At 34.3% G+C, this 15,644-nt stretch overlaps 1 protein-coding gene across 1 annotated transcript; it reads right to left on the reverse strand.

Moving 5' to 3' along the window:
* Positions 1-10,974: 10,974 nt before the first annotated feature.
* Positions 10,975-15,064, reverse strand: LOC130050322 (uncharacterized). The gene is made up of 5 exons (XM_056150043.1): positions 14,984-15,064; positions 12,802-13,027; positions 11,745-11,822; positions 11,428-11,664; positions 10,975-11,276 (listed from the first exon to the last, which is right to left on the reverse strand). Exons 2-5 carry the CDS (start codon positions 13,013-13,015, stop codon positions 11,032-11,034), a joined length of 774 nt encoding a protein of 257 aa, XP_056006018.1. The 5' UTR covers positions 13,016-13,027; positions 14,984-15,064; the 3' UTR covers positions 10,975-11,031.
* Between the last annotated feature and the right edge of the window lie 580 nt (positions 15,065-15,644).

The raw sequence follows: 15,644 nt of genomic DNA on the forward strand, positions 1-15,644 counted from the left end.
CATTACAAGCGTTCGGTGTGGTGTTTTCGTTGAAACGGAAACACGTGTGTTGCCCATGCACAATTTCAGAAAACCCCGTGGCCGCGATCCGGATCACGGAAAAAAAGTATATAAAATATGCAGACTGGTTTGTTTTTCTTTGTTTCGCAGAAATACTTTTATTTCTATTCGGAACAAATATTACATAACGTTTATATCTGAATTTGAAGTATTTTATTATTCTTTTTAATTCATTCTACCATGTAACATTCTCATTAGGTGTTTTATGGAGTTACAAGTAGGTGGTGTAACTGCTATTCACAAATAATGGTTTTATACTTTTTTTTAAAAAAAAGCAGATAATGCCTGACTGATCATTTCATACATACGTGTATATTGTTTTAGTGTATCAAAAAGTATTCAATTACCAATAGAGGACATACAAATAGTTTTCACTACTTTATTGTTCAATGTCAGTCGATCGCTTTCAGCGACAGCGTTTTGTCACTAATTTTAAAGAAAACCGTGCAGCATGTCCCAATTTCATTTTATCGTAATATAAAAACTATCAATAATTATAACACGAATAAGGGCCCATCAAAACGAAATTTCCCTCTACTTTTGCAGGCTGTATTTACTTTTCCCTATTTCCATATATGAATGTTAGTAAAACGCCGATCTGTTTAAACATTGACAAATAAAATCGTAAGAAAGCGTACATGTGCAAAAAATTGCTATTTTCTTATAACTTTGCCAAGCATTAAAAATAATTTTTATAATTTTAAAAGCAGGGAATATATGCTTTTCAAAAGTATGAAAAATAGTGCATTCATACAGAAAATAGAAAAAAATCGTATCGAGGGGGGAAATAGCCTTGTGACAAAGCGTTGCGTCATATTTAAACGAAGCCATCTTTCACTTTAAATGCTTGTATTAATTTAATTGCTTGATCTACTTAACTGATTTTTACATGCATAGATTATATATCTTATGACCGTAGTTTCAAAGATTTAGAGGCACTCCGTTTGTGTTGCCCTGTTTTTAGGCGACACCGCTCAAATTGACCGGCATGGTAGAGAAGGGGTTAAACAACTGTAATTAGCGTTGTTGTTCTTTCAAAATGTACAGTGCAATTATTATTAAATTTATTTTTGGATAAGTTAGATAGCCCTATATCATGATACGATTACGTCTCATTGACAACTAGGCCTATTGTAACGGGTGCATTTCGAAAAATAAATCATCAAATTTATAGTGAAATTCACAATAGTTTTAAATTATTTTATTCAAGCAATTTTATTAATCATTATTGTTTTAATCTGCAAATTGATACTTAAGAAGTGGGAGCGCTGCGTGCTGTTGTTGTTACGTACGCGTTCCGTAAAACGATGAAAACAATATAATTCATTCCAAAGTTGGGAAATATCATATTTCATCATTTATAATTGAAAGTTCAATCATCCTTTATCTTTAAATTTCTTTTTTAAAACTATCAGTTGGTGGAAACTTTGAGCATAAGTTCTGTCTATATGTTATTTTAAGGTGAAGGTCAGTTGATGCGAGTGTGTATTGAATTTGAGAGCAGAACGAAAAGCATATGCCGTAGGGGATGCTTACTCCTCCTAGGCACCTGATACCACCTCTGGTGTGTCCAGGGGTCCGTGTTTATCTAACTATCTATTCGTATAGCTTATAGGAGTTATGAGATTAGTCGCTGTTCGTTATCTTCACCTTGCAAGTAACAGTGCGTAGCTTCGATAGAACCATTTCTCGCAGTTTATCTACGTCTTTGTCCGAGTGCTTGTTTGAGAATATACAGGAACAAATTCTACTGATTTTTTTATGGCAAAGTCGTTGTGCCCACAAAAAATCACGTCTTGTCCCTCATACCTTCCTTCGGAAATTGAAAGAAAAAACACAGTCCAAATCCTCTCTACTGACAGCAAGTATACCCTTAAACGGCACAAACACCATAACACAGTGTTATTTACAAGCCGTTAATGTAATAATTGGTTGGGTTTTTTTGTCAATTAAATCTAATCTGTTTATGAAATGGCTAACAACTGTTTCCAAATCTTATCGCTCGAGATCGCATATGACCTCACATATAATGGCGCGTAAAATATCGAAGAAAATAAGCATATCGCAAGATTTGAATTTCGTCGCTTTCAAACTCGAAAACTACACAAACTGTTTCATTTAAAACACATATAAAGTAGTTTTAGGCATGAAGTGAATTAATATTGATGAAAAAAATTAAAAAGTTTAGAAACATGCGATATGTCCTTTAAAATAAAGAATTGGATTGTGATGTGTCACTGCGAACTGTGGAGTCAACTAGTCAGTTCCTCGCTGAGCATTTTCAAAATGCAGTAGAAGAACTTCCAAATCTGTAACGCGGAAATACATCAGACTAATGTATTCAAAAGCCTTAACTACAAAAGAGAAATCCTGGTTAGATACATGTACTGTAAAATACATATTAATTAAATTGCTTTCTCTGTGAACATAAGCCTTCAAATGAAAATGAACCCACTGATACTACTAATATGTAGAAAAGTATTGAAAAAATTGACCATTTATTGCACTTTGAAAAGTATGTGTCTTGAACAAAGTTAGAGAGAAATCTTTGAGTCTTTACAAAAATGATATTAACTGTATGACACATGGGATGATTTCAGCTTCTCCATTGTCAACTTCCAATATTTATGTAGCAATATTCCATTAATACCTTCACATAGTGTTTATATATCTCAACTGATTTGATATGCAAGAGTTTGTTCTGCGAATAGTCAATTTTTAAATCGAGGTAAGCTACTGACAAACAAGTTGATGGTACAGGGGTTTCAACAGTCTCGATTGAAGTCAGCATTTCACAAATTCTATGGTCGTTGTAACGATCTAGTTCGTCAATACAACCTATCATTGGGTCAAATGCTGTCTGACGTGTTTCATACCGATTGTTAAGCCGTTCTTGGCACATTGATTTTGACTGCGGATAACTCCCTTTACCTGAACAGGATATTGGGCTCACGGTGGGTGTGACCGGTCTACAGGGGGATGCTTACTCCTCCTAGGCACCTGATTCCACCTCTGGTGTGCCCAGGGATCCGTGTTTGCCCAACTATCTATTTTGTATTGCTTGTAGGAGTTATGAGATTGATCACTGTTCGTTATCTTCACCTTTCATTAAGATGATATTCAAGACATACCTCGGGAGATTTTTATATCTTCTTAAAACATATTTTAGGAAAGATCATGCCTACTGGTTATCCATAGAGTATCACCACAACACAAGCGAGAGAACCTCCAGTAGCAGCGCAGTTTTTCAATGATTATTAAGTCAGTTTTTCCTGATAATGCGTATCAATTTATACGTTAGGTAGACTATGCCTTGAAAATGATAACTTTGGATCAAACCCTTTATGTATCCCTCCATATTTTTGTTTTTCAATTAACATATTTAATATTACATATTTAATCTAAACAAATTCAGAGATTTAGTTTTCTATTAATCAATCACTCAAGTTTAGAGCACATGTTGTCTTCTAAGTTAGAGGTTCTAACATTATATTTAGTTACAATAATAGTTACCTAATAATACGTGTATCGAACAGTGTTTACGACTAAATACAAGAGTTGCATGTTGTTGGTGCATCTTTCAACCTTTACCCGAATGTGGTCATGATTATGATTTAGCGTAGAATTTATTTTTTATTTATTTTTCAATACGAAATCACGACTAGGACAAATGTTCATAACTTTTTACCAGCATTCGTCATTTCAGTCATAATGATACATCACACTTTCAGATAGAAACCAATAAAGACTGATTGATTCATTGTTTCTTTTACTTTCTGTTGAGAAATATTTACTCACACAAGGCTTCAGAAGTACCACCTATCGTTAACGCTCAGGACCGTAGCAGTAAGGGCTCTAATTACGTCTACACATCTGCCTCGACATTGGATCTCCGGCTTTTAAGGTGATTATCTTATGGGTCAGAACAAATCCTATATATAACGCAGCAGAATTCTAGAAAAATTCTAAGAATAGCAAAATATTAACTTACGGGAGTTCAACAATAAATCCAAACAGAATCTACCCACTAAAAAGTAGTAATTTCAAAATCGTAGTTCCCAGTATAATAATCCATAATGTATAAAACGTGTCTAACCAGAGCTTTTCTTTCTATAATAATAATTCCAGTATATGTAATAGGAATGAATTTTCTAGTACAATCTTGAGAGACATGAAGTCTAGAACAATCTAGATTACAGGTGTCAATAACAAGTAAACATAACTTTCTAGAACTATCTAGGTCAATTTAGTGCAAATAGTAATACACACAACACCCTCCCTTAAAAAGTTTGAATGACAATGAAAACTCAAACATACAATGTACATCAATGAAAGCAACAACAAAATAACAAAACATCCTCAAGACTCTTGATAAGGCATCTGCTGTAACATTTTCGTTGCTTTGACATGTTTGATATCAATTTCATACTCTTTCAATAATAAACTCCATCTTGTAAGTATTTGATTCTTGTTTGATATTTGATGCAACAAATGAGAGGGTTGTGATCTGTAAAACAAGTATTGGATATACAGTAACATTCAAATAAACACCAAAATGTTTCAAAGCTAACAACAAAGCAAGACATTCTTTTTCAATGTTTCGATTATTCTGCTGACATATTGGAAGTTTCCTCGAGAAATAAGAAACACTCCCTTCGACATTGTCACTGTGTTCTTGAAACAAAGCAAAGTAGCACTGATTCGTACATCAAGGACATATACAGTAAACTTAAATTGCTTAGAAAAATCTGGAGCTTTAAGAACTCATGACAACATATTTGACTTTTCAAAATGATTCGTCGCAGTCCTTTGTCCATACTTTTGCCCTCTTTTGCAATAAGTTGGTAAGTGGACTAACTGTTGAAAAATTTAGACAAAATTTTCTGTAAAACCCTGTCATGCCTGTCATGCCTAAAAATTTTATGAACTTTTTCTTGTGTGTAGGAATCAGGAACTTTGCAATAGCCTCCACTTTAGCCATAAAAGGTGTAACATAACCCTGACCTACTTTATGACATAAATACACTACAGTAGCATGACAAAAGTCACTCTTTGCAAGTTCACTGTTAAGAATGTCGAAGAATGCACGCATGATTTGGAGATGTTCCTCCCATGTGTCGCTGTAGATGATATCATGTCATTAATGTAGGCTTCACATCCTTGAAGGTCACGAAGAAAGGAATGACTCATCCGCTGAAAGGTCGCTGGAGCATTTTTCATACCACACGGCATCACTTTGTATTGAAAGTGGCCATCGGGAGTCATAAATGCAGGTATTTCTTTAGCTCTTTCAGTCAATGGCACATGCCAGTAAACCTTTGAACAGGTCAAATTTACTCTCAAATTTGGCATTTCCGATTTTGTCAATACAGTCATCAATTCTAGGAATCGGATAAGAGTCTGTTTTCGTGACATAATTCACGTAGGTACCATCAGGTTCGGTACGAGAATGCAAGGTGAGCTCCAGTCACTTTCATTTGTTCGATAATGTTATGCGTCAGCATGTACTGCACTTCTGCTCTTAGGATTTAAAGGATGCTGCTTGATGGGAAAAGTGTCACCAACTTTAACATCATGACAAGCGGCATTGGCCTTTCGAGGAACATCCAAGAAGATTGAAGGATAATTAGTCATAAGTTGTTGTTGTCCTCTTTGGTGAATATTCAAATGTTCAAGTTTGGTATCCAGATTGGCAAGAATTTCAAATTTCTTTAAACAGACATTCTGGTTGAAGTCTTTTTCACTAGTGTCTAAACTAATTTCATTCTCAGCACAATTTTGTAATGCCTTAACATTGGTTAAAGTGGAAATTGATTTTTACAGAATTTCGGTCACATCTATCAAAATACTCTTTCAGGATGTTAATATGACAAACTCGTTTTTCTTTAGAGCCGACCAGGTGTCTTAACTACATGGTTTGCATCATTAAGCTTGTTTTCAATTTCATAAGGACCTTAATACCTAGTCTGCAAAGGATGACCAGGAACAGGTAAAAATACAAGAACATTATCATCTGGTTTACAAACTTTGTTCCTTGCATCTTTGTCATACAGAACTTTCATTTTAGCTTGTGAACTCTTGAGTGCTAATTTACAAACATTATGAAGTCTCTCTTTTAAATTTGATACATAGTCTAATGATTAAAAGCACTAGTTTCAATTAGCCATTTTTCTTTCAGCAATTTCAAAGTTCCTCTAACTGTATGGCCAAACACTTATTCAAAGCGACTGAATCCTAGAGCCTCTTGAACTGCTTCTCTTGCAGGAAAAAACAATAACAAAAACAAGGTGAAATCTTTCATTCCAGTCTTTATTATACTGATAAAAATATGTTTTCATCATGGTTTTAAGGGTTTGATCCAAGTATAGACTTATATTGTCTAACACTTAACTCGTGCATGATCTGTTGAAAAAACCCTGACATAAGATCTGAACCTTGGTCTGACTGAATAGCCTTGGACACTCCTACAAAATTGAAAAACTTGGTAAGAGCCTTGACTATGGTTTTCGCCTTGATATTCTTAAGAGGTATAGCTTCAGGGAATCGAGTGGACGTACACATTACAGTACGTAAATACTGGTTCCCTAGCCTAGTTTTTGGCAAGGGTCTTATACAATCTACTATCTGGCAAACATGACAAGACTTGCAAAATTCAGAAACATCCTTTCTTAGCTTAGGCCAATACAAATGACATCTCGCAATCATTTAAATTTTTCGACAGGGGATGCTTACTCCTCCAAGGCATTTGTTCCCACCTTTGGTGTGACCAGGAGTCCGTGTTTGCCCAACCATCTATTTTGTATTGTTTTAGGAGTTATGAGATCGATCACTATTCATTATCTTCACTTTCTTAAAATGCCGCAATTATTGATACCCTGATTATTCTTGAATTTGCGGTATTAACTTGATATTTTTAGCTGCATTATATTAAGTTCTGACAGGTACAATTTTAGATTTCTTTTGAATTTTTATTTCTTCTAATTCAAATTATCCTATACTTTCTCTCTTTCTGCTCTTTCAGTATCTAATTGTATTTTTTCTCGCTCAAATTATCTTCCTTTTTCTTTTTCTCTTACTACTCTGTCATTTTCTTTTTCTCTCTCAGCACGTTCGTCTCCTTCATTTTCTAGTATCATTTTCTCAATTTGCATTTTCTGACTTTCTCTTTCCCTTTCTGATTTAATTTTTTCTAATTCTAACTGAAATTCGAATTCCGATATATTTGCTGGTTCAACTGATCGTTTTGCAAAAACATTTTCTTCTACAAGTGTTTTAGTGAGCGTAACTTTGATATCTTGTTTACGCATTGTAGAATTAATCTCTAACCGAGGTGTACAGCCAAACGTGGTAACTCATTTGTTTGAAGGCATCGAACACCTGAACAATCGGCAAGTCAAGAATATCTGTGACCGAAAACATGGCAAATTCTGCTGTCGACGAAAATCAATCAATTCAGACAAATGAACTTCAAATCTTGAAAAATGCGATATTTTTGTTTTGTTTCTAATCCCGAACGAGCCCCCAATTATGCTATGGGTCAGAACAAACCCTTTATGTAGCGCAGCAGGATTTACTAACAAAGGACAATTAAACAATTACTAAGATTTATTTATAATTGATAATTGATAGACAATTTGTAACAATAGCAATATTTTGTTAGTTTGTGGAAGACTCTGGCGTATTTTATATCGAGTTCAGAGCGATTTATCAAATCAATATAAGTTTTTAAAATGAGACAGCTACTGACAAGTAAGTTGGTGTTACAGCGGTTTTAATAGTCTGTTTTAAAATCAGCATTTCGCAAATCATATGCTCTTTGTAACGATCTAATTTACAAATACAACCTGGAATTGGGTCCACTGCTGTCTGACCTATTTCATACAAATTCTTAGGTCGTTCTTTAGATATTATTTTGATTACGGATTACTACATTTACCTGATCATGATATAGGTATCACAGCAGGTGTGACCGGTCGACAGGGAATATTAACTCTTTCTATGAACCTATCCCATCTGTGGTATGTCCAGGCACTAAGACCATAAACTGAGAATAGACTTGAGTCAAACTTTTGATTACTTATATCTTAAGATTTATTTCACACAGATATTTCAAAAACTACAGGTGTATAAAACATTGAAATGCAAACATATAATGAAAATTGCATTTGTTTATGAAAATTATTTCAAAGGTTAGCTGCATTTGAAATTGGAACTTAAGGCTATTCTCAGTTTATGGTCCGTGTATATTCTGTTTGGATTTTTTGTTCAACTACAGTAAGTTAGTTAGTACTTTTCTATTGCTACAAAATGAGCCCACAAATATCTGGAAAAGTAATGAAAAACATAATTATATATTGTACTATAAAAAATGTATCTTGAATAAAGTTAAACTGAAAATATTTAAGTTTTTACCCAAATGACATTAAGATGACATTTAGGACATGCTTGAGGATATTTTTATATATACTTAAAACACTCCTAGGGCATATTTTAGGGGAAAGGATGCCTGCTGGGAATCAGTAGAATTTCAACACGACATTTCAACACGAGATAATCCCCAGTAGCAGCACAATTCCCCAATAATTTTAAACCAATACGTTAGGTAGACTATATAAGTGTCCAGAAATTATTTGAAAATGATGACCTTGAAACATACCCATTTTATATCACCCCTAATTAATGTTTATTAACATATTCAATTTAAATTTTTTTTAAAGAGATTCAGTTTTCTAGTAGTCAATCGGAAGTTTTAGAGCACATGGTGTCTGCTGAAATAGGAGAGTTACATGCTGTTGGTACAATGAATGAAAGAAGAAGATACCGAACAGTGAATGTATCTTTCAAATCTTACCTGAATGTGGTCATTTCATTTCAATTTAAAGTGGTATTCATTTGTTTCATTTTCCAATGCAAAATCAAGACCGAGACAAATATTCGTAACTTTTAATTACCATTCTTCATTTCAGTCACATTAACACAGCACACTGTCTGGTAAAAACCAATAAAAATTGATTGATTCATTGTCTGTTTTACGTCCCGTTTATAATGTTGTACTCAAATTAAGACGTGAGAAGTACCGCAAATTTAGATCTATACTTCACACTCAGGGCTGTAGCATTGAAGGTTTTAATGACATTAACACCTGCCACGACGAGAAACCTCCGATTTTAGAGCATATATCCCTAGGACCTGTGATAGTATCTGATCCCACCTTTTGTATGTTCAGCGGTCCGTATTGACCCTATTCCTAATTTTGTATTTCTTATAGAAATTATGAGATTAATCACCGTTCGTTATCTTCACCTTTTCTAAATGTCGAGCGTTTGGGGAAGGAGCAAGCACTATTTATGCTTACTTCTTTGGTTTGACCATGACAAAAGAAGGTCTCGAATTTGGAGACTTACTAATTACAAAGCGAGCACTCTAACACTGAGGTACCGTATAGAGTAAAAATTATTACAGGTGCCATACCTTAAATCAACCTTAAGCCATTTCTTGGAATGGAGGAGGTGCTACCATTGAAATTAAAAATGTTGATGTGTCGCCTTACTATAAATATAGAAACTGTTAATGAAAATGCATTGTCATGGCAACCGAATTTAGCTAAGAGCGACGTTTCATATATTCCCAGGTGATTCGAGGAACTACCGCGATGCCTGTGATGGGCACATCCATAACTACATCATTCTGTCTGCATTCTGGTCTCGAAAATCCAAATATGGGCTTCCTTTGGTTTCTTCAGATGCTCTATTTAAAACTTTCAACGCAACCAAGTATAGTTTTGTCTGAATATGATGTGGATATAATTACTTACAACCATATGGAAAAGAAGTACATAGTGTTCTAAATCCATCAATATCCTCCTTGTCTACATGAAGCACCAATTTCAAAGTTTATAATTCTTATCTAGACATTAAATAGATAAGATTGAAATGATCCAGGGAATCGAATTGTTTAAAAGAAGTTGATTACCGTCATTATAGACTTGCAAAAAGTTACAGGAGAATTTACCAACTATTGATAGACAGAGCTTATGAGTTTTCCCCATTGTACCTAGGTCCCGCCCCGAGGTCACGGTTTTATTGAAACATTTTTATGCTTAATAGAAGTTCATTTTGTGAAATTCAATAACTAATCTTCTAATATTGGAACTAGTAGTCCAAAATACATGTATATCGGGTGATTTACAAATAATCAAATAAGCGGACAAAATTGACAGTGTATGTACATGTTGGCATCCTACATTAGCATTTGCTCATTCCTTGTACCTAAACATTGTATTTTGCAGTGTACATTTCCAATATGGGTTGCAAATTGTCACAACCCTTTTGTATAGCTACATACACATATTTTTTTTATGTATATGAAATCAAATCGTTGGTAATTAAAACAAAATACATGTATTAGCGATACCACCGCATTTGGATTACAAGGAATGAAAAAAATGTTTAATAAAACCCAGTTATCTCATTCGTGGAATATACACGCATCATCCAAAATTAATATATCTAAGGTCTAATGAAAGGCGAAGATAACGAAGAGTGATCAATCTCATAAATTCCACAAGGAATACAAAATAAAGAATTGGGTAAACATGAACCACTGGATATACCAGAGGTGGAAGCATGTGCCTAGGAGGAGTAAGCATCTCCTATAGACCGATCACAACCGAACTGGGATTAAACTGAAATTAAACGATTTGAGTTACCATGGAGAAAAATGCAAATAGAACAAACATTTCATTTAGGTCAGACGGTAATTATTTTGTTTGATATCTACCAACATATTGTTGTGTTAAAAAAATTGCAAGATATATAATGAAGACATATGACATGTCGATGGAATAGAATACGTCATTATTCTTATAATTGATTATCAACAATTTCTGAAGAGAAAAACAATAACAAAGCTATCGATACTGAAACCATTCTTTATTGCGTGAATGCATTTTCATCGTACTATCGATTACTTCTATGCCTTGGAACAGACGACACATACAAGTTCCCGCCCGTTTACATATGGTGGACATTTCAGTGAACCACATCTTGCCTCCACGGAATAGAAAAGATAACCGTCGTGATCAGAATGACCTCCAGTTATAGTATCAGGGTTCCTATCCACACACGTGTACGTTGTGGCAGCAGCAAAACCATGATATCCCGCCATTAGATATCCATCGTATTCCAATTTCCAATCTTTGTAACAAGTCTTCCTTGCTACAGTAATGTGAAACAAAAGTTAGATCTTCAAACATTTTGGAAACCATTTTGTATATCTTGGATCTTTTGTATATGTGTGGATGCTTTAAGATTGACTAAATCATGATATTTGCAATATTAAACATAGCAGGAACAGGTTCAAACGTACCTGGGAAGACTCTAAGAATAGATCTATTATGTACCAGGCAGACAGCACACGGTACGTCATGTTGATGGAGACGGCGTAAGTTACTCAGAGATTTGCTGGTTTCGTATTCTGCTCCATATACAAAAGCTCTAACGTCGTCAGCCCCATCTTTGTACCGGCCCCATTCGGGATCTCTTGGTAAACAAAGGGGCTCAACAGCCGCTCCCGAGTGGGTATAATGTGATCCACCAGTGTATCCTGTCAAAGGAAGATCATTTTTACTGGTGAGTATTCCTTCATTACAAAATCCAGTTCCTCTTATCTACATCTACACTTACCAGAGAGAACCAGTTCAGCATTCGGAGGACACGACTTCTTTCCCCATCTTGTATAGACGACACTCCTGTTTATTCTACCTGTATCGAACAAAGATAATATGAGAAGATAACAAACAGTGATTAAATCTTATAACTCTTATAAGCAAAACATGATTAAGAGTAGGACAAACACGGACCTCTGAACATATATGAAGTGGTATAAGGTGCTTAGGAGGAGTAATCATCCCTTGTGGCTCAATATTGGATAATTTATTGATTGATTTCTGTAGATATTTAGGAATTTCTACTACAGGAACGCCAAGATGCCACTTCAGCGAAACCATGAGCATTATAAAAGTGTATTCTAACGAGGGAATTGAAGCTTTCAACTCTTAGATATGATGAATATTATTTCATTTTTGTTTCTAAAGAGAATGGCTTCGTTTTTGATAAAGTATGTATGTAACACTTAATGGTTTCCATTGTCCGTTAACCACATGTTCCTGGATATTTACGGAAATCGAAGACAACCTCAAAAGTATCACAATCACCTCTGTTTTGATCAAATTAAAATGCAAACTTTGAAATGAATTGTCTTTTTCCAGGTAAGCAGTTCCAGTTAACAATGAAATTTTCCCTCAGTAGATTTAGAAAAAATCTTAATACTGTAAATGGGGAAATGATTACGGTGGTTTTAATTTCGGTGTTTGCGGTTGGGGACTTTTCCACGAAATTGAAACAACCGCAATCATTTTGCAAGTGTGACACAATATGTTTTGAATTGTTACCAGTAATCAAAATAAAATTTGAATTCCGGGAAAATAAAACCACCGCAATTAGACCAATATGAAAAACAGCGAACGTTTAGCACCGCGAAATTAAAACCACTTACAGTATTTACTAATCAGCGTCTTATTCTTTATTATCATTATTATAAAATTTACATTAAAACACACGCAGATATTTTTTTTTACTTCAATTCATCAGTGAGATATGATCTTTCTGAGCAGTCAGAAAACATCACTGAAAAGAGAATGTGAAATAATTGACAGTGATTCATAAAAGTATAGTAATATACCTTTTCTCTCAAAATCAGCTCTCATTTGTTTCTTGAATACATTCATAGATCGCTCCATGTTATTTGTAAACCTTTGGAACTCTTCTTTTAGAGCTCCAATCTGATATTCTCCAAGTCCAGACATAATCCCATGTACGGTATCTTTGCAGCTTTCGGTTTGTGTTTCAGCTTGTGAAACATGGACCATCAGTAGGAAGGTTAGTAAAGGCATCATTTTAGATGTAATCTAACAATGAGGGAAATAAAGATAGGTATGATAATAATCATTATCATCACCAAAACATTCAATAGTGTTCATATTTAAAACATACAACTACAGCTTATCATTTAATTCATTTCATGTACTTTGAAATTGCCTGCACTGTTTACAACACAGATACAGTAGTGCTGAGGGCTTACATTATCTGGATTTTTTTTTCGAAAATAAGAAAATAAAAGTGTTTTATAATCATCGATCTTGAAATCGTCTAGAGTGATACCCCGAATCCATTTTTAAAAGCGTTCGCAAATTAAGCTTAGGAATGTATCTGTCAAATGAAACACCTTTTCTATTCACGTTTGAAAATTCACAGATTGTACTCCAAAAGGGAGTCTGCAAATGCTTTACTGTTACAAGTAATTTCAAGTTTTGTTTAATTGAGTTACGTCCCTTCTAGATTTGTTTCGTTCATAAAGAAAGGTCGCCAACTGTGTGTAAAGTGTCACAAATTTAGAACTATGGAAGACATTCGGGGCCACATCAACGATGGTTTCTAGATGTGTTTACGCCTGCCGCGATAGGGGATCACGGATTTTAAGGATATAAAACCCGTGTATCCCTACATACATCCATTGTTTTATTACGTAGGCTAACCAAAGTAAACATATTTTAGTATGTTACACAGCATTACTGTAAAATAAAATTATCAATGTCTATTATGATCCAATGTCCGCTGTGATCAATTAATTATCACAAAATCGCATTGAGTAAATGCAATATTTTTTTTTAAAGGAAAATCAAAGTGCCAAAGCGTTTTCAAAAGAAAGGATATCATACTTTGCTTATGCAAATCAAAATACCAAACAATACTCTATTATAGCTACTCTTTAAAAAACCACTCTTTACTTATCCAAAAGGTTTTTGTAATGAACTATCGCTGACTAGCTGATTTTATAGCAGAATCTGGTGTTTAGCAGAATTTTGTTGTAAAAGAAATTACGCGTGGAAATAAGTGTAAGGTATCGGGAATGTTTAATGTGAATTAAGAGTTTTAAATCAAAAGAAGTAGTGATGTACAGTAGGACTTATAATTTTAAATGCCTCCAATGATATCGTTGATCGGGAGATCATGGTCAGTCCTTTCCTTGATTATATCACACCTAAAACGTTAAAATATTTACTACTTTAAGTAGTAAATATCACTTCGATATACACTCGGAATCGATACCCCTTCGACATACACTCGAAATTTAGAATTGAGTATCGTGGGTCTTTCAGCGGACACCTTAAAACAAACGTCTCATGTAGTGACATGCGTTTGCATGTTATGGCACGTCCACTGTTAAGACCCTGATCGCAATAGATAGGTCTAAATGTATCTCGTGATGTATTGATAGGAATAAAAATATCCAAAGGACCTAAAATAAGCAAACCACACACATCAATTAAAATACATCGATGTCTCCCCAGGATGATACTGTGTTTATCCAATGTGATGCAATTATCTATACTAAACACACACCACAATTCTCTATACTAAACACACACCACAATTATCTATACTAACCATACACCACAATTATCAATAATTTGGCTCCACTTTTTTGGCACGCTGTTTTTGGCTATATTTAGCTCTAAACTTCATAGTTATTTCCGATTTCAAACATTTCGGTTGAGCATCACTGAAGAAACATTATTTGTCGAAATGCGCATCTGGTGCATCAAAGTTCGTACCGTATAAGTTTTACACGAAACACACACCACAATTATCTATACTAAACACACACCACAATTATCTATACTAAACGCACACCACAATTATCTATACTAAACACACACCACAATTCTCTATACTAAACACACACCACAATTATCTTAATCAAATCAATAAACTGACTGATTCTTGAGATGTTATTTGATATGTATTCCCTTCTTTAGATAATTTTGTTTATATTGATAAATAAGTAATGTTTATAAACTTACATTTTGATTTATTTTCCAGAATCAAGAAATCAAACATGCATTTATTACACATGTGCCAGTATCAATGAAGAAGTTTAGGATATAAATATTTAGGTAACAACATGGCGCAATTCATATATGTGGTACGTGACAGATGAATCTCATTAAAATGTAACTAGATACCAACATTAGTATATACGATCACTGTTCGTTATCATCATTTTTCAATCTATACGTAATAACTTCCATCATCAGAACCAACAGCTTTACTCTCCGTTACACTGCATTCAACAAGCAAAGGGTACTGAGGACTTATTCTAACCCGGATCCCCACGAGCACCACCTCCACGAGATCATTGTATTTCAAATGAAAACGCAAAAGAAGCTTCTTTTATTATAGAGTCATGCTAAGGCACACCACATATCTATTTTTCGACGTTAGAAACATTGCCAAGGCCACTTTTCTTTGTTTTTGTTTGAAGCAGGCAAAATCCAAAACCATCTAAAATGAAACTTGTGATTTGATATGTAAATGACGCATTTCAAATATACAGTTGTACATGTATATACATATACTGAAAATGTACATGCATATATAGGGGATCAGGAGAATGGTAAACATTGAACATATCAATTTGGCATCATATTACCGGTACCGTATAATCTTTACATTATGCAAGCT

This window comes from Ostrea edulis, chromosome 9 (assembly GCF_947568905.1).
Source record: "Ostrea edulis chromosome 9, xbOstEdul1.1, whole genome shotgun sequence".
Classification (NCBI taxonomy): Eukaryota; Metazoa; Mollusca; class Bivalvia; order Ostreida; family Ostreidae; genus Ostrea; species Ostrea edulis.